Raw genomic sequence first — 19,056 nt, forward strand, 5'->3', positions numbered from 1 at the left:
GGTAACCATACCCGATGTTTACCTTAGTTACCAGTCTCCGCAGCTTCCAGACGGCGGCTCCGTGCAAGCGCAGCGTCGCTTGCACGTCGCTGCTGGCTGGGGGCTGTTCACTGGTCGCTGGTGAGATCTGCCTGTTTGACAGCTCACCAGCGACCATGTAGCGATGCAGCAGCGATCCTGACCAGGTCAGATCGCTGGTCGGATCGCTGCTGCATCGCTAAGTGTGAAGGTACCCTAACTGTCCCTGTATACACTAGCATAGATAAAAGATCTTTAGAAAAGGTATTTCTAAAGATCTTTTATTGTATGCTAATGAGCGCAGGGATTAATCCCCTTGGCGTTAAGGCCCAGTCACACACAACGACTTACCAGCGATCCCAAAAACAATGCAACCTGATAGGGATCCCTGGTAAGTCCCTGGTGAGATGTCACACAGTCAGATCTTACCAGCGATGCAGGAACAATACAGGTCGCAGTAGCGACCTGTATAACGATCTCAGCAGTCACTGTGACCCTGTCACACAGTGTCAAACACAGCGATGTGTCCTGCCCAGCAGGACATCGCCTTTGAAGAAAATGGTCTGGACCATTCTGCAACGACTAGAGATCTCACAGCAGGGGCCTGATCGCTGGTAGGTGTCACACATAACGAGATCGCTACTGCGTCACAGAAACCGTGACTCAGCAGCGATCTCGCTAGCGATCTCGTTATGTGTGACGGTACTTTTTAGTTTCCCTGGCTATTCAGCTACATTAGCATGTTAGTACGCCCCTGTGGGTATGCTAATGAATGCGCAGATCTCACTCACCTCTCCACTGTCATTGCCGCCCGACGCTGGATTTCGGCTCAGTGCGCATGACCTCGGACTTCCGGTCATGCGCACTACTTCAGTTTGAAGCTTGGATGCGTACACCCGGCTTCATAGAGCGCATGACTGAAACTCCGCGGTCATGCGCTCTTAGCCGAAATCCAATGTCAAGCGGAGAGGTGAGTGAGATCGCCTGTGACGCTGCGCATTCATTAGAATGTTAGCACACCCGCAGGGGTGTATTAACATGCTAATGGAGCCGACTAGCAAGGGAACACCCAGGGGACTAGTCCCCTCTCTCATTAGCATATACTATAAAAGAGCTTTACAAATACTTTTTCTAAAGATCTCTTTATCTATGCTAGTGTATACAGGGACGGTTAGGCAGGGATTAGCAATATACACCCAGCGCTGCTCGTGGTTCTGGGTGCATATTGGACCTGACAGGTTCCCTTTGAGTGGAGAAGAGGAATTAAACCATAAAAACTACCTCGGCCTCCAGTTTTCCATGTTGTGGCAAGTTTAACATGCTCAAACTTGTGAAAGGTCTGCTTTATATTGTCTACCTCGGGACAAATGTTTTTGATGGTTTTCCCTAATCGTCTCACAAAAAGTTGCTCGGGTTTAGGTAATTCCTCAGGTAGTATTGATATGTCAGGTTCAAAGATTTCCTTTACTGAGATCGCCCCCTCCTTTGCCGAACCCACACTTCATTTGTTGAGTTTTCTTTGGCTTAACCTCCTTTTTTTTTATTTATTTATTTTTTTTTTAATATATCAATGGTCAATGTTGCTAAACGGTTCCATTTTTATTTCATCCGACAAAAGGACATATCCCCATGTACAGCTACGAACTTTAATTTGGCTTTTTTATGGAGACTTTGGTGTGTTGGCTTCATCCTTGCTGAGTGTTTTGTGGGCCATTTTGATTAAAGGCACGGTCTCCTGTTGATACGTTTCTGCCTGTTCCCTTCAGCATCTTCACAATGTTGATTGCTGCTATACTTTAAAGAATTGTAATTTTTGTAACAAAATACATTCATGTCTAGGAGATGCGTCTTCCTGAATGGTGTAATGGCTTGTTACTCTTGCGTATTTTCTTTTGAGCAGATGAACGTGGGACTTTGAAGTGTCTGGCAATTGTTCCCAAAGATGTGCCAGACTTGTGAGGGTCCACGGTTTGTTTTTTTTTCTTTTTTATGTCTTGGCTGATTTTGTTTTGCTTTTTTTTCATGGTGGTAAAGGGAATCTATTATCTGATTCATGCTGCCCCGATCGTGAATAACATTAATCAAAGCTTGGCTGATTTACAGTCAGGTACAGTATATCACAGGTTTTGTACACCCCTCACATTTTTCCAAATATTTCTTTTCATGGGACAACACTGAAGATATGACTCTGATACAATGTAGTCAGTGTACAGCTTACATAACAGTGTAAATAACTCCCTTCACACACAGCCATTAATGTCTAAACCGCTGGCAAAACCAATGAGTACACCCCAAAGTGAAAATGGCCAAATTGTGCCCAAAGTATCAATAGTTTGTGTGGCTGCCATTATTTTCAAGTACGGCTTTAACTCTTGGATATAGAGATTACTAGAACTTCACAGGAGCCACTGGAACTCTCTTCCATGACGACATCATGGAGCTGGTGGATAGTAGAGACCTTGCGCTCCTCCACCTTCCATTTGAGGAGGCCTCACAGATGCTCAGTAGGGTTTAGGTCTGGGCATATTCTTGTCCAGCACCTTCACCCTCAGTTTCTGTAACTAGGCAGTGGTTGTCTTGGAGGCGTGTTTGGGGTCGTTATGTTGTAATACTGCCCTGCTGCCCAGTTTCTGAAGGGAGGGGATCATACTCTGCGTTAGTATGTCACAGTACATGTTGGCATTCGTGGTTCCCCCAATAAACTGTATCTCCCCACAGCCAGTAGCACTCATCTAGCCCCAAAACATGACACACCCATTACCATGCATGACTGTAGGTAGGACACACTTTTCTTTGTACTCCTCACCTGATTTTGTGCTCCTCATGCTTACACCATCTGAACCAAATGAGTTTTGCAAGGTCATGCATCTATTTTAAAAAGTCAACCTCTGGATATGACGCTGAGTGTGCACTAAAGTTCTTTTGTCTCCCATGGCAAGGTTTGTTCTGAGTGGAACCTGTCTTGTTAAACCGCTGTATGGTCTTGGCCGCCATGCTACAGCTTACTTTCAGGGTGTTGGCAATCTTCGTTTAGCCTAGGCCATCTTTATGTAGGGAAACAATTCTTTTTTTTTTTTTTCAGATTTTCCATGAGGTGCCATGTTGAACTTCCAGTGACCAGTATGAGAGAGTGTGTGAGCGATGGATACCAGCAAATGTAACACACCTGCTCCCCATTCACACCTGAGATCTTGTAACACTAAAGAGTCACGTGACACCAGGGAGGAAAAGTTGCTAATTGGCCTCAATGGCTATTTTCACTTAGGGATGTACTCACTTTTGCCAATGGTTTAGATATTAATGGCTGCGTGTTATATAGAGCAGGGTTCCCCAGCTCCAGTCCTCAAGGCTCACCAACAGTGCATGTTTTCAGGATTTCCTTAGCATTGCACTGCTGTTGGAACCAGCACCTGGGCAGGTAATTACATTATCACCTGTGCAATACTAAGGAAATCCCAAAAACCTGCACTGTTGGTGGGCCTTGAGGGCTGGAGTTGGGGACCTCTGATATAGAGGACACACCAGACTTACCCTGTTATACAAGCTGCACACTGACTACTTTACATTGCATCTCTGTCATATCTTCAGCGTTGTCCCATGAAAAGATAAAATACAAATATTTACAAAATATGGACTCTCTTTTGTGATATACTTTGTATTCTCTGCATCGCTCTGATCTGCTTCTCCCAGCAAGGCTTGGGATGATCGACAGGTATCTTGCGTAGCTGCTTTTTCTGCCAAGTTTGTGATTACAGTTTAGAGGAAACATTAAAGGAATTGTCCAGCCACATAGTATTCTTAGGCTGTTTTTAAAATGGGTGACAATGGTATAAAAAAGCTATGTGATGCATAGCTTTGCCAATCCAGTGCCAGCACTTCCCCTCCAGTCTCTAATCTTTCGGCGATGTAGCATAGGTTATGCCGCCTCCTGTGATTGGCAGCAGCAGGCACAGTTTTGGTTTCTAAACTGAAGTATGGTACCAAACATGTTCACATAGTATGGGGAATAAAAGATTTGTCTAAAAAAACTAAGGTAGACGCCTTTAAAACTGAAGCAGTGGTCCTGTTAATGTTAGGTTGTTTTCACAGTATTCCACAATGACCTCCACAAACCGCTGCCTTTCATTGGGACATTTGTGTTACTGTTTATGCAGCCACAGAGTTTTCTGAAAACCACTTCAATAAGTGACCTGGTGCTAGCAGCCATTCACTATATTGATTGGGACAATATGTATGTGAACCCGGTGCAGTGCATGTATTAAATCCGAGGCAGAAATCCAGGAGTCATCCACAGATTGCACTGGGAATAGGGATGTGAGCATATCCGTAATGTACGCGTGAGGGCTGTAGTGATGAACGATATTTACATGCGGATAATTAATATTTTATAGAAGACTTCAGCGCTGCTGACTGTTTCTAAGGAGAAAACATAAAACTTTAAAATGGCCATCCAGGCAACATTCCCACAATGCCCATTGTCAGGCGACCTGCTGGTATGAGGTGTGTTTTTTTTTTTTTCTCCAGCTCTGAATTAATGCTATATTGTAAAATGTAGTTCTGCTTAGATCATCACGTGCATTATTACTTATGACCTGAAACACACGTAACTAGGAAGCTACTGGACCCCGAGTATCTCCCCAACCTGTACATGTGCTCGTGTGCACGCTGCTTGGATTAGTTTTCTAGGGACTTATGGAATCAGCCATCGTATTGGACATTTGTAGCATACCTGAATCGCAGGGCAGCCGGCGGGGAGGAAGCTCTACTCAGGCACCATGTACGGTACTTAATCACGGCAAGCAAGTGGCGTTTGTTATATTGTGAAATTGCAATAGTCTACAACACCCTCACCAGTGTATGAAGTTCTATATTAGGCTTTCATTTAGTTTATGAAGTTTGACTTGTTGTAGATCTATTAATTTGACATTGTCTTCTTGCTTGTTTGCAGGACACCAGCGTATTGATGTGTCGGCGATAGACTTCTCACACAAAGTTTGGACAAACTGCGTAAGGAGGAGGGCGGGGCATCTGGCCCTGTCCTCCTCCTCTCCGGAGAGCAACCTTTTGCGTCTTCGGACCCCCACCCCGAGAGAGTGTATGTGGGTTTGTCATGAGTCCGGCCGGCTGCTCCCATGTGAACAGCTTTAAAGTGGATAATTGGAAGCAGAACCTGCGTGCTATTTACCAGTGCTTTGTCTGGAGCGGGACACCTGAAACCCGGAAAAGAAAGGTAACTCTGAATGCCATTTATGTTGGGCTACATTTGTAGGAATAGGATTTTGGTGTTTTTGCTCTGTTTATGTAAAGGGGACCTGTCACCAGGTGTTCCCTATATAAACTAAATACACCACTCTCAGGTTGTCGTGAATAACACAGGAACCTGCTCATAAGTGCCCTGCAGCCCGCTTATCTAAGGAAATGCCTTAGTCCTCCTGCCGTGTAGGTGTCTCAGGTCTGTACTCAGCACCTCCTCTTTCCCGTCTGTTGCCGGCCGTCCTGATTTGATTGTCGTGACTGACATCCTACATAATCCAAGTCTGTGGCACCTGCACAGCTCCTGCTCTCTGCTGCGTTGGCATGAACAGACTGTGGATGACTTAGGAAGCGCCAGACTTGCTGATAAAGCCAAAAGAACAGAGGACACCCAGAGCTTAGACTAGTGGACACCCAATAGACTGGATTGCATTGATTAGCATATGGTGTGGTTGCTGGCGTGCTAGTAAAGGTGACTTAAAAGTGGTGGATTAAAGGGAATCTGTCAGGTGCAATATGCAGCCAGAACCACCAGCAATTCTGGGTGCACATTTCTAATCCCTGCCTAACTGTCCCTGCATCTTGTAACATACATAGAGCTCTTTAGAAAAAGTACTTCTAAAAATCCCTTATAGTATGCTATTGAGCGCAGGGGCTAGACGCAAGGGTGCTAGATCCCCCTACTAGTCCACCCTCTTTGCATATTATCACGCCCACATCAGTGTGCTAACAGGCTATTTAATGCCCACCGTCATTGGCATCAATGCTTGTATCTGTGTTCAGTGTCATGCCGGGTTTAGGCTCAGTGCACATGATCAGAAGTCCCTGGCACTTCCGGTCATGCACACACTCGCGTACATGGCTTTGTGGTGTGCATGACCAGAAGTGCGGTCACTTCTGATCATGCGCACTGACTCTAAATTTAATGTCTGAGGCTGTGACAACGGACACAGGTATGCGCATCACTGCCGATGACGCTGGGCAATGGGCTATGAATAGCATGTTAGTACACCCTTGTGACTTGTCCCTGCGCTCATATCATAAAGGATCTTTTTAAATACTTTTTTCTAAAGACCTCTTTATCTATGCTAGTGTATACAGGGACAGGCAGGGATTAGCAATGTACACCCGGAACTGCTCATGGTTCTGGGTACATAGTGCACCTGAAAGGTTCACTTTTTAAAGGGGTGTCTCACCCATTTTTATTTTTTTTTTTTTATTCTTTCTATCAATGTAACTTACTATTTCAGTTGTCTTCTTAATTCAATTTTATTTTCAGTTCTGGCACTGAGCGGCGCTATCCTGCTTGCTCAGTGCCGATCACATGACCCCAGGCTGCTGTTCCCGCGGCTCTGAAAGTTGACGTTAGATCAGGGGATGCCAGCGCTACTCACACTGATTGACTGGGCTGTGGGCGGTGATTACCACACATCACAGCCCAGCATCAAGGGGAGGATCCGGAGTATGTGCGAGGTACAGGGCACCAGTGTGGAGAGGTGAAGAGGGCTTATCTCTCGGCTTAGCATTCGGCAGCACAGATGTGAGGTACAGGGAGGGTTTCTTCAGCTGAAAACGCTCATGCAAGTATCTGATCGCACTATCCAGCTCAGCCGTCCGCTCTGCTCAGCTGTCAGGAGAGCGTGTGGTGCCGGGCAATGTGATCCAGTACTCCGACGAGCAGTACAGGTGACTGACAGAACGCAGACTGACAAGTTGATGAGATGCAGCACAGCATGTGTCGGAGCAGAGCATGGCACCAACTTGCTCCGCTCTGTCACATGCTATGCTGCATGTCACCAACTTGCTCCGCTCTGTCACATGCTATGCTGCATGTCACCAACTTGCTCCGCTCTGTCACATGCTATGCTGCATGTCACCAACTTGCTCCGCTCTGTCACATGCTATGCTGCATGTCACCAACTTGCTCCGCTCTGTCACATGCTATGCTGTATGTCACCAACTTGCTCAACTGTTGCTTGTGCAGGTGACAGAGCGGAGGAAGTTGGTGCCATGCTCTTGTCACATGCTGTGCTGCATGGCATTAACTTGCTCCACTCTGCCACTTGGCACAACAAGTGACAGAGCAGAGCAAGTTGTTGAGATGCAGCACAGCATGTGACAAAACGGAGCAAGGTGTGCTAATCCCTCTAATTTATATTATTATATATATGTGTGTATGTATTAATTATACACACACATACATAGCCATAGAGAGACGTGTGTAGAGTTAGATAACTCTATAGATATAGATAGATTAATTAGAAATGTATGCTGTGAAATAGACCAGAAAGAGCAAAAGCTAAAAGCTGTGTATGGTTGGGCAGTGCACACAGGAAGGAGGAGAGGGAGCAGTTTGGGTGGAGATCTGAGTGGGTGTGAGATGCAGGCTGCTGGCCACAGCAAAGGATTATGGAAGTTGTAGGAATTGAACCCAGGAAGTCAGGAGAGAGATTAACCCCATCAGAGCTGGAGCCAGCAATAGGATGTGATGCCACAGCATGATAAATAATATTGCTAAAATGGCGTAATGGATTTTTGGAGAGGCACATATTAGCAAGATTTGTGAGCGGTAAACCCAAAACTAAACAGTTTTGGTACTGGACAACTTCTTTAACTATATATGTAGGGAAAACCTGGTATCTTGTTTCCTTTTATATTTTGGGGTCTTTTAATGGATTATGACAAAATATAATTTACAGCTGGACAAACTAATACAGGCTGTGGGCAATGTATTAACAAATTAACCTGCCATGGCAATGCTTGCCATTAAACATGAGAAAACAGAGCCTTATTGGTAAGGCTGCTTTCACACTACGTTTTGTTTTTTTTAACATGTGTCCTGAATGTTGTGTTTTTTGTTTTTTTTTTTTGTTTGTTTTTTTTTTTTGCTGCAAAAGCAGATCCTGTTTATCTAAAGAGAAATGCAGGTGTTACTACAGGAACCTGTCACTTGAAATTATGGGCGGGTATTGGAGTTGTGATCAGGAGTGAGGGGAATTGAATGTGATAGGAGAGGAAGGGAAGAGAGAGGGATACCACCCACTATCCTCACCGCACACACGCAGGCACTACCGTCCCAATCATCACTACACACACACATGCACTACTTGAGTGACGTCACCGCTGATCGCACGGCTCACTTTATTTGCTGCATGGAGCTCACAGCAAGCGGCGGTATTTTACTGCCGCTCCTGTCAGCTTCCGATGCACTAGAGCTGAAAGCCTCATGTGACCTCGTGTGGATTACGCCGGACCTGGAGGGTATTTGGGGATTATAATAAAGTGGTGAAAGGGGTGTTTTTTTGTCTTTTATTTCAAATAATGTATTTTTTCGAGTATGTGTTTATTTACTTTCACTTACAGGTTAATCATTGGGGGGTTTCTCATCTAATGGATGCGGCAATTCCGGGTGGCTGCTGGCTGACATTTTTAGGCTGGAGGGCTCCCCATAACGTGGGGCTCGCCATCCTGAGAACACCAGCCTTCAGCCATGTGGCTTTATCTTGGCTGGTATCAAAATTGGGGGGGGTGGGGGCTGCGGAGGAGGAACCGCACGCAGTTTTATTTTTTTTTTTTTTTTTTAAATGATTTATTGTATTGCACGATATAGACCTGCCCACTGGCGGCTGTGATTGGTGGCAGTGAGACAGCTGTCACTAAGCGTGGGGGCGTGCCTGACTGCAACCAATTATAGGCGCCAGTGGGCGGGGGAAGCAGGGAATACAAGATAGAATAATGAGCGGCCAGCATTTTCAAAAAAGGAGACGCCGACAGAGCAGTGTGACAGCCGTGCAGCTGCTCGGTCAGTATGGAAGACAAAGGGAGAGAGGGAAAGACTGACAGAGAGAGACTCTATGATCACACCAGGCTGGTTTCTGCCCAACAGGATCCTGTCTATCTGCATACCAGTGTTGACATGCGTTTGCGTGCAGTATAGTCAGGATCCAGTGACAAACAGTATTTGGACGCAGCTCTAAAGCTAAGAACACACATCCGGCTTTTCTGCCGTTTGTTGGATCCAGCGCGCTCCCGTACAGTCTATAGAGTACAGTGGCTGCGCTGCAACTTCCTGGTCACATGCTCCGGTCACATGACAGCACGTGACCGGAGCTTGTCGCGCAGCCACTGTACTGTATAGACTGTACGGGAGCGCGCCGGATCCGACAAACGGCAGAAAAGCCGGATGTGTGTTCTTAGCCTAAAACGCTACAAGTAGCGTTTTTGAAAATGTTAAAATACTGCAACTTGCTGGATCCTCACTATAGCGCATGCAAACGCATGTTGACGCGCGTCCATTGCGAATGCATTGAAATTAAAACTTATTTGTACTGGATCTGCTTTTGCAGAAAAACATTTCAGGACGCATATTAAAAAACGTAGTGTGAAAGCCGCCTGACTGGGTTCTTGTCTCGCCCAGTGCTACCGTAGAGGGCTATTTGTTGCCTCCATTCATCCATGTTTCTTATGTCCTTACTATAGCCTGAGTTTAGCTGACTTCTGATTCCTGCAGTTAGGCTCCGTGTTTATTCCCTTTGTGTCTGTCAGGTATATTCAATCATGAGGTGGATATCTGACAGACCAATGTTTTCATGGCTCTTGTGTTATCCACCACCATATGTATTATGAAAGAAAATGTAATCCAATGGAGACTAAAGGATGTTATTTTGGCCTCTCGTGCCTGGAATAATCAGCCTTACATCGATAATCACCAGGCTGTTTCCTTAAAATGATGTTTCTATTCCAATCTTTGCATCTTTCTGCATACGTTATGTGTTATTTCTACTGTAAATGTTGCCACATTCTTATGTTTTGATTGGCGGGGGTACAGGGCTGGATTTGACATCATTGAGGTCTCACATCTGAACCCCCACTAATCACTGCATATGACATATCCAATGTTTGGTTACATGATGGGTACCATTTATGAGTTGTCTCTTGCCCCACAGACCTTGGTGACTGGTGAAGCTGGAGCCATACAGCAATGTTATTGTAGTATTATGTGGTGGTCATCCTTATACACAAACTGCTCGCGTTTACGAAGGAGTAAGGCACTCTTATGCGGCACCTCTGTCCTGGTTTCTAAGTGTCCATAATAAGTTGTCTTCCTAGTCCGGTATTTCTGATCTAGTAGGAAGAGAATACCAGTTCCATAGTTTGTGTCATGATTAAAGTTGCCCTATTAACCTTTTCTAATAAGCCTCCTTGAAAAGGATCATCAAAGACCATCACTCCATGCCTGATGTTGTCGTATGTTTGTCCACAGCTTGATACTTGCTGTGATGCGCAGTGTGCGCACAATGCCACCCAACGTGGATACAGGACTTCCACCGCGGGGTTGCCATGGGAATTCCTCCGGTGTGCGGACGGCCATGGTTTATGTAGCACAGAGCAGTTTAACTCTCAATGTGTCCCTGCTGTAATCGCTTGGCTATTAGTCCTTTACCCCAGTGATCAGGACTTCTGCCCTTGTTTTGCTTCTGGTGGGTCTTTTCCATTAATATCTAGACTATTAGCTTAAATAATACAAATCTAAAATCCATGGTGCTATGCTGAGTGATTTTCTATGCACGTTCTATCGCAGTGCTACATGTATGTTCAGAACTGATTGCCATTGCTGCTTGGTTTAATTAGAAGAATCTTTTTTCTTTCTTGTGAAAGTTTTCCATTTTCATCACATTTTTGACACTGAGACGTTTCCTTGACAGGCCAAGTCGTGCATCTGTCATATGTGTGGCGCCCACCTAAACAGACTCCACTCTTGCCTGTATTGTGTGTTCTTTGGTTGTTTCACGAAGAAACACATTCACGAGCACGCAAAAGTCAAGAGACATAATCTAGGTGAGTTGTTACCTCAGACTTAATATCTAATAAGAAAAGACCTGTTAATGTCAATTGTGCTTGGCTACTATACTGGTATGGACTAAATGGATTTTTTGGGGGGACTGTCACAATATCTTGGGGTCACCCCTGCCTGTTTCCCTTAGATAAAGGTAGGCACGGTAGTGTCCTACTCCCAGATTCTCAGCAAATGCCATATGACCAACAGCTTGTGCCTGTAAAATGGATTTATAACACTTCCTAGAACCCTGGGTAAAAGGCTTTAACCTCTTAACAACCGCGGGCAGTAATCTTACGTCCTAGCGGTCATAGTGTTACTGCCCGCGGTCTGCTCGGCGCACATCTCTGCTGATTTTTACAGCTGAGATGTGTGCCTGCCAGGCACAAGCAGAATCGTTATCCGCCCGTGCCGTTGGACCCCTTTAATGGCGCTGTCAATAAGTGACAGCACCATTCTAATAGCATCGGCGGTAAACATTTACTCACTGCCCGATACCGGAAGTCACATGAAGTGATCACGTGACTTCCGGTTGTTGTCATGGTAGCGCAGTGTCATGTGATGACTCCTGTAGCTCACATGACTCACTTCCTGCCTCACAAAGCCGAGAGCTGGGTGAGACAGCCTAGGAGCATCCATTATGCGACAGTACCGGAGTGTCCCCGGCTCTTCCTGCTGCTGCCATGATGCGGTGGCAATCAGGGTAATATAAGGAGTTAATGGCAGCGGATCGCCGCCACTAAGTCCAGGCTTGATCATGGCAGCGTCTGAGACAGCTGACATGATCAACCCGTAAGTAAAGTGAAAAAACACAAACACCGAAAAATTCATTATTTTAAATAAAACACAAAAAAGCTCCTATTTCACCCGTTAATTAACCCCCCCCCCCCTCCCGAAACACACAGCTCCGGCATAATCCACGTCCGGCGATGCTTGCATCCAGCCGCGACTGACACACAGCGCTGAATGCAGCCTCGCAACGAGACAGCAGAGGTTACCACAGGGCATTTCCCACGGCCGGTAATGTGAACTCACTACCGACCGTGAGAAATGCAGCGATCTGTCTATTCTTCTAGCTGTCTATTCTTCTAGCTGTCTATTCTTCTAGCTGTCTATTCTTCTAGCTGTCTATTCTTCTAGCTGTCTATTCTTCTAGCTGTCTATTCTTCTAGCTGTCTATTCTTCTAGCTGTCTATTCTTCTAGCTGTCTATTCTTCTATCTCAGAAGGAAATTACTTTTTTTTTTCCTTTTTTTCAATGTGCTTTATTGCATTGAATGCATTAAAGCACATGTACCAACCCGCACGCGGCAAACCGCGACAATACCGCTGTAAAACCGCGGCAAACCGCATGCGGTTTTCGGGTGTGGTTTGCCACGGTTTTTTACAGCGGGTGTGGTAATCTTTCAATGCCTGGGGAATTTTCTTGAGAAAATTCCATTTTCCAGTGCGTACAAAGCCTTAAGGGGGTTTTCGCACGAGCAAAGTTCATTTTAGTCAATAGATCTTAGAATAATTTGATGTGTTAGAAATAAAAGTTTCTATGCTGAGAAAATCTTGTTTTTAAATAAAACCTAACTTTCATTTTATTTCGTCTACATTACTGATGACTTCCTGAAAATGTGTTTTCTGCAGCCATAGATTTGTTGTATGGGGGTATATACTGCTTTATGTGTCAAGACTACATATATGATAAAGACATGGAGCAAGTTGCCAAAGAAGAACAAAGAAAAGCTTGGAAACTACAAGGTATGTGTCTTTCCTTAATGTACTATTGTAACTTCAGTATTTTGACCCAAATAGTAAGCCATCAGAGTAAACTCAGTTGATCCTGTCAGTGTTCAGTTTGGTTGGGCCATGTGAAAGGTGCGAGGAAATTCTCAAATTTGTAGGAAAAAAAAAATAATTACAAATGACATGTTAGTTGCTCTTTATTATACCATATTTTTTTGGCCCATAAGACGCACCGGACCATGACCATAAGACACACCCTGGTTTTAGAGGAGGAAAATGGGAAAATTAAAATTTCAAGCAAAAAGTGTGGTCATGACACTTTTATGGGGGTAATGTCCCCAAATTCTCTAACTAAGGTACCCCATCTTGGTAATGATCCTCTTGCCTTATATATGATCCCCATCCTTGTATATATGTCCCGCATCCTGGTATAGCCCCCATCCTGCTATATACCCCATCCGGCTATATGGCCTGCATCCTGTGGCACACAAAAAAAAATAAACGTTTATACTCACCTTTCCTCACTCCAGCAGCATCGCTTGTCCTCCTGTCACTGCCAGCAGCAGCGCCGCTGACCTGTGTGGAGCCAGTCACCGTTCTCCTGTCTGCCGACCAGCTGATGCGTGTTGAGGCCGTGCGCACAGGGATGATGTCGTCGCTGTGCTCACCGCTCTCTACACAGATCAGCGGGCCGGCAGACAGGAGGACATTGCGATGTTTGCAGGGAACGGTGAGCATACCGTACTTATTCACTGCCCCCCGCACTGAGGAGAGCAGTGAATACAGCCACACATGATCACTCCAGGCTGTAGTTGCCAGGGGTGATCATGCGGGCAGGCTGATAATTATGCGCGCATCCCCCGCCCATCACCCCGCCCATCACCCCGCCCACCTGTCAATGCCGGCTTCAGCGCTGAGAGATGATGGGCGGGAGGATGCATATGAAATGAGCGGGCCCACGTGGTCACGGCAGGCGCTGCTACAGCCTGCGCATGCCGCCGATGACCCGCTCCACCGCAGCACCGCCATGCCCTACATTCAGACTATAAGATGCACCGCCCACTTTCCCCCATTTTGGGGGGGAAAAAGTGCGTCTTATAGTCCAAAAAATACGGTATATATTTTTTTAACCCAGCCACAGTTCTGGCTTTTCAATGCCCTCTCCTTCCTTCATCCTTCAATCAACATTATTTTGTATTTTGATCACTTATTTGGGCACAACAATTCTGAATCTTTATTAATTTATTTTAATTTATTTCTTTTCAAAAACAATTTTGATCCTTTTTACTTTTTTTAGTCCACTAAAGTACTTGATTATGTGATTGTCAAATTGTTTATACTGTATAGTACAATAGCTCTTTTTTCCATTCTGTAGTGGCATTGCAGTTCTCCTATGACGCTCAGCAAATTGTTGAGCTTCACAGGAAGACCTAGATCTTTGAATGCTATGGAAAGTATGAAGCCAGCTGAGGCGCTGAACCCGCTTCATATGTGGCAGCCAGCTATGTATCTGCCATGGTAACCCATTGCTTCCAGATGGGAGCCGGTGTGTCATTTAAATGCGTTGTCAAAGATTGATCGTGGCAATATAAAAGGAATCTGTCGGCAGGTTTTTGCTCTCCCCATCTGAGCGCATCATAATGTAGAGAAAGAGACTGATTCCAGCAATGTCACTTTCTGAGCTTTTTGTTGTCATTTTGATAAAATCAATGTTTTCTCTGCTGCAGATCCAGCAGGTATACAGAGATCATGAATATGCTGGACTATCTGCAGCACGCCAAGTAGTTCTCTAATGATGATCTACTGCTAAATCAGTGATTTTATCAAAACTACACTAAGCAGCCCAGTAAGTGACACATCGCTGGTATCAGGGTCTCTGCCCCTACATTATGCTGCTCTTAGATTAGCTGGCAAAAACCTTGTGATAGATTCCCTTTTAAATGGCTAAACGTTGGCAATTGGATAAAGCTCCAGTTGCAGCAGTTACAGGCAGATGGTGATTACGTAACATGACGCGGGCTCAGTGCCCGACATGGCTTCATACTTTCCATACAGTCCTATAATGAAAATGTACGTCTTAGACCTTTTGAATTTTAGGGAACCTGTCACATGATGCATCTTGTCCGAGCCATGGGCAGCATGTATCAGAGCCTGGCTGTATTTATATACAGATTGAAGAGCCGGCTCCCCCAGCATCCCTACTGGTGATTATGTCGCTCACTATAGGAAAGGCATGTCAGTCACCGGGAGAGATGCTGGGAGAAGCCGGCCAGGGGTGGGGCTGGACTGGTCTCATTTAGGCTGGTTTCACACTACGTCTTTTTAACATCCGCTGAAAACGTTTTTTTAGCGGAAGTACGGATCCTGCTTTTACAGCAAATAACGTATGCAAACGCATCTGTTATTTTGCAGGATCCTGCACTGGATATTTAGGGGCGGGCATTGGAGTCATGTGATCGGGAGTGAGGGGAGCTAGACTGGGAGCCGGCATCTGACAGCTGCAGACGCTGGTAACCAAAGGTAAACATCGGCCTTGGATACCCGATATTTATCTTGGTTACGAGTGTCTGCAGCTGCTTGGAGCCGGGCTGTCTGCACACGTAACCAACGTAAACATCGGGTAACTAAGATAAGTGGTTACCCGATATTTACCTTGGTTACGAGTGTCCGCAGCTCTCAGGCAGGGGAGAGAGAGACAGGAGAGGAAGGGGGAAAGACAGAGATAGAGAGAGAGGGGGTGAGGGAGGGAGTAGAGAGATAGACAGATCACTGGAGACTGGTTCTGGGCATGCTCAGTACTTTCTGGGCATGCTCAGTACAAAAGCAGGATCCTGTTACAACGCAACTGAACGCATTCTGCTAGGCAGGATCCAGCACTCATTGAAATGCATTGCAGCTCGCGGCGCAATGTGAAGGATCCTGTGAGATGCGTTATTTTGACAAAGCAAAAAAACGCTACATGTTGCGTTTTTGAAACATGTCAAAATAACGCATCTCACAGGATCCTGCGTCTAACGGACGCAAACGCATGCAAACGCAGGTGGACGCGAGTCCATTGAAAATGCATTGCAGTGAAAACGGATTTGCACAGGATCCGTACTTCCGTTAAAAAAACGTTTTTAACGGATGTTAAAAAGACGTAGTGTGAAACCAGCCTTATGGTTCTGGTCCCAGCCACATGTTTAAAACTTTTGTTTTTCCTCTGAAAAACCGCAGTGAGAAAAATATACCGGTCTGCAACTGTGCGGCCAGACTCCGAGTCCTGATGCCTGCGGTTTGGGCAATGGGAATCGGCTGACAGGTTCCTTTTTATTAGTAATAAAGGACTCCACATAGAGGAATACATAAGAAAAGCCCAATGTGTGAGTGAGGTATCATGTAATGTACTGCAGCCATGTAGATTGGGATGTGGGACGCTGTGCACAGTGGCCCCTTGGATTGTGGTAAGCAGCCGGCCCTTGTATATCCTCCACCATACACTGATGTAGTTTCAGCTCCTCCTCGGGGGCGTCGGACCACCCCGTAACTGCTGCTTTATTCTACACCAGTGTTACCTTGGTCGTGTGCCTCCTGGAAATCTCCCTCATAGCTGAGCTCCTGGTGACGTCGGCATGCTGCCATGGCAACCTCCATGCAGAGGCATTGCATCCGCTCCTAGCACTGGGGTTGGGACTGAAATCCAGCATTTGGACCATAGCAGGCTATTACCTTTACAATTCCCACAGTGCCTCTGTGCAGCTTATATCACTACCTATGATCCCTGTCATCTGATCCTAAAATATCTGTGAAACCAAAATTCCTTCTGATTTCTGCAGAGTAGCACATAGCTGCTGTATGATAAAATATTCATTGCTCTGATGAGGAGTCAGCCATGAGACCAGGCTGAGGCGTGCGTCTCCTGCAGTGTTATCCTCCCATTGCTTAACATCCGGGTTCAGTCCCTGCTTTTAGCTGCTGTTGTAGACAGGGAACGCTTGTTCTTTTTCCTCTGCAATCAGTTGGGAGAGGACTGAGGGGAGAAGGCGGCATTGAGGTGCCCTTCCTATGAGGGTCTGTTTTCCCGGCCTGCGCAGATGAAGCCATCGTTGATCAGTATGTGTTGTGAAGGGAGATGGTGGCTGGTAGAGGCCTGGCACGGCTACATCTGCTCAACATGTCTGCATCGTAACACTTGTCAGATTACATGTGCGAGTATTGGGTGCTCTCCCAGTGTGGCCATACCCAGCACTATGCTGTGCACATGGAAATAGGACGGGGGTACTTACTTTTCAAAACCTTTGTCATTATTGGTAATTACAAACTGAGATCCCTGAGCCCTAAGAAAGCATGGTAGTGGGGGCAGTGCCAATTATTATAGCCTATTAACTGACATTTTAGCTTTGGGGCCACAGGTAACGAAAGTGTGTGTGTGTGTGTGTGTGTGTGAACTTGGGATCTGCCTGGGATCTCTCCCCTCCTAACCCCCTCCCCCCAGGAGTGCCAAGATTGAAGAAAAAAAAAAAACATGGGAAATACTGTTTTTGTCTCATTCAATTAGATGGAAATATTGGGGGCATGTCCAGTTTAGTTTTTCATCTATTCAGATGGAGCCCCCAAATCCCCTGACAATGCTGAACGTATGTGAACCCTCCCCCCAAGGCTATTTCTTTGATGGGACATTGAGAGGGTGGTCCATAAATGTCATATTGTATTATTCGAGTCTAGTGAATCGTGACTTCTAGATATAGCGCCACACTTCTCTTCATGTGGTATTGCAGCTCTGCCCTTTTTACTCCACTAAAGCCAAGTTGCCTTAAATAAGCCAAGGATGGCTACATCACTGTTCCTAGACAAAAACGGTCATGTCTTCACCTACCCTGTGCAACCCTTTTTAATTCAAGTATTTATTTTTTTTAAACTTTTATTAGAAGTGACTGCATTGTCTAAAAGCATTGAGGGAGTACTGTATCATAGGATCAGGCACAGCGATGTCGCTTTCTATTCCACTAAGCCATTATGCCTTATGTCAGTTATTCAAAACAGTCATTTGTAACTTTGTCTTATTTTTTTCTCTTTTTTTCCTTTAATAAAGCTTTTGCTCCGTCCTTGGTATCTCCTTACCAGTATGCAATGACAGGTAAGATGTCTTCCTGATCCTTTTATCTTTAATGTTTATTGAAGGGCGCTTGTCATTTGATTCATTCTGCCCAAATTTCAGGCAGCATGAATCAGTCTGGCTGCTTTATTGCTGCCATTTTCTAAGCTAAGAATCTGCAATAGTTCATGCAAAAATAAAGCTGCCCAGAGACTGTGGCTCGGCAGCTCCTCCATGCCCTGTGTCCATATGTGTGTGCATAGGGGAAGACCTACTGGACAAATGGATCGGGAGCAAGTAGAAGCCGCCGGGGACCCGACTGACTAGTTATCCAAGACTTAGCCAGCCAGGGTTTTAAAATTTCTATAGCTGCAACAACGCACCTAGACTAATGCATGCTGCCCATGATTAAGGCAGCAGGAATCAGAAAAGTAGTTTCCAGTAAAGCTGGTCAGTCACCGGATTTCACAATACAAGCACTATCCATGTCAGGGATATAATCTTGAAATTAAAAAGAGCATTTTATGAGCCCAACTAAAGAAGAAAATGTTTCATGTGTATTGTGTCCGCCTGCAGCCTGACTGACAGCTGCAACATGTACTGACGCTGAGCAGCTGCCATTCATACTAGATTTGTGGAGAGCTCAACTGTTGTAAAGTATTATACAGCCGTTATGTAACGCCACCATCCTCAGCCTTGTTGGGGGATCCAGATAATCCTGTATGCACTTCATATTGGTAAATTTGGTGACAGATCTACTTTGCTGCCAACCTTATTGTATACAAGATGGGGAAAAGGCTGCAATTTCTTGCATCACCTCTGCTAAAAGTACAGCACAAGATATCTCCGCGCTCATGAAGCCTCACCACCAGCCTTGCCTAAAGTCACACATGGCAGAATGAGAGGGACATTGCAGAGGAGAAATGTTCCTGCTTTGGCATTGCGTCCAATGAGAGATGTGTAAGGCTATGTGCTCACTTTGCTTTTTTTGTATGCTTCTTTTCTGCACATGAACATGTTTTGGCAGGAAAAATGCATAAAAGTGTTTTTTTTCTGGTGTGCGCATTTTTATGATTTTTTTTTTCCCTGCTTTTTTTAGTCATGGCGATCGCAGGAGGTCAGGCGCTGTACACCTGTGATTG

General features: G+C 45.4%; 1 protein-coding gene across 8 annotated transcripts in view; it reads left to right on the top strand.

The window, feature by feature from the left end:
- The window catches only part of LOC142245262 (ubiquitin carboxyl-terminal hydrolase 22-A), a 179,659-nt gene that overhangs the window by 11,254 nt on the left and 149,349 nt on the right, over nt 1-19,056 (top strand). For all 8 annotated transcript variants that reach the window (XM_075317845.1, XM_075317843.1, XM_075317842.1 and 5 more), the window contains 4 exons: nt 4,967-5,248; nt 10,977-11,109; nt 12,742-12,855; nt 17,912-17,956. In XM_075317845.1, coding sequence (XP_075173960.1) covers nt 5,129-5,248; nt 10,977-11,109; nt 12,742-12,855; nt 17,912-17,956 — 412 coding nt within the window. In that variant the 5' untranslated portion in view covers nt 4,967-5,128. The remainder of the gene's footprint in view (nt 1-4,966; nt 5,249-10,976; nt 11,110-12,741; nt 12,856-17,911; nt 17,957-19,056) is intronic.

The sequence above is a fragment of the Anomaloglossus baeobatrachus genome, chromosome 7 (assembly GCF_048569485.1).
Source record: "Anomaloglossus baeobatrachus isolate aAnoBae1 chromosome 7, aAnoBae1.hap1, whole genome shotgun sequence".
NCBI classification, from domain to species: domain Eukaryota; kingdom Metazoa; phylum Chordata; class Amphibia; order Anura; family Aromobatidae; genus Anomaloglossus; species Anomaloglossus baeobatrachus.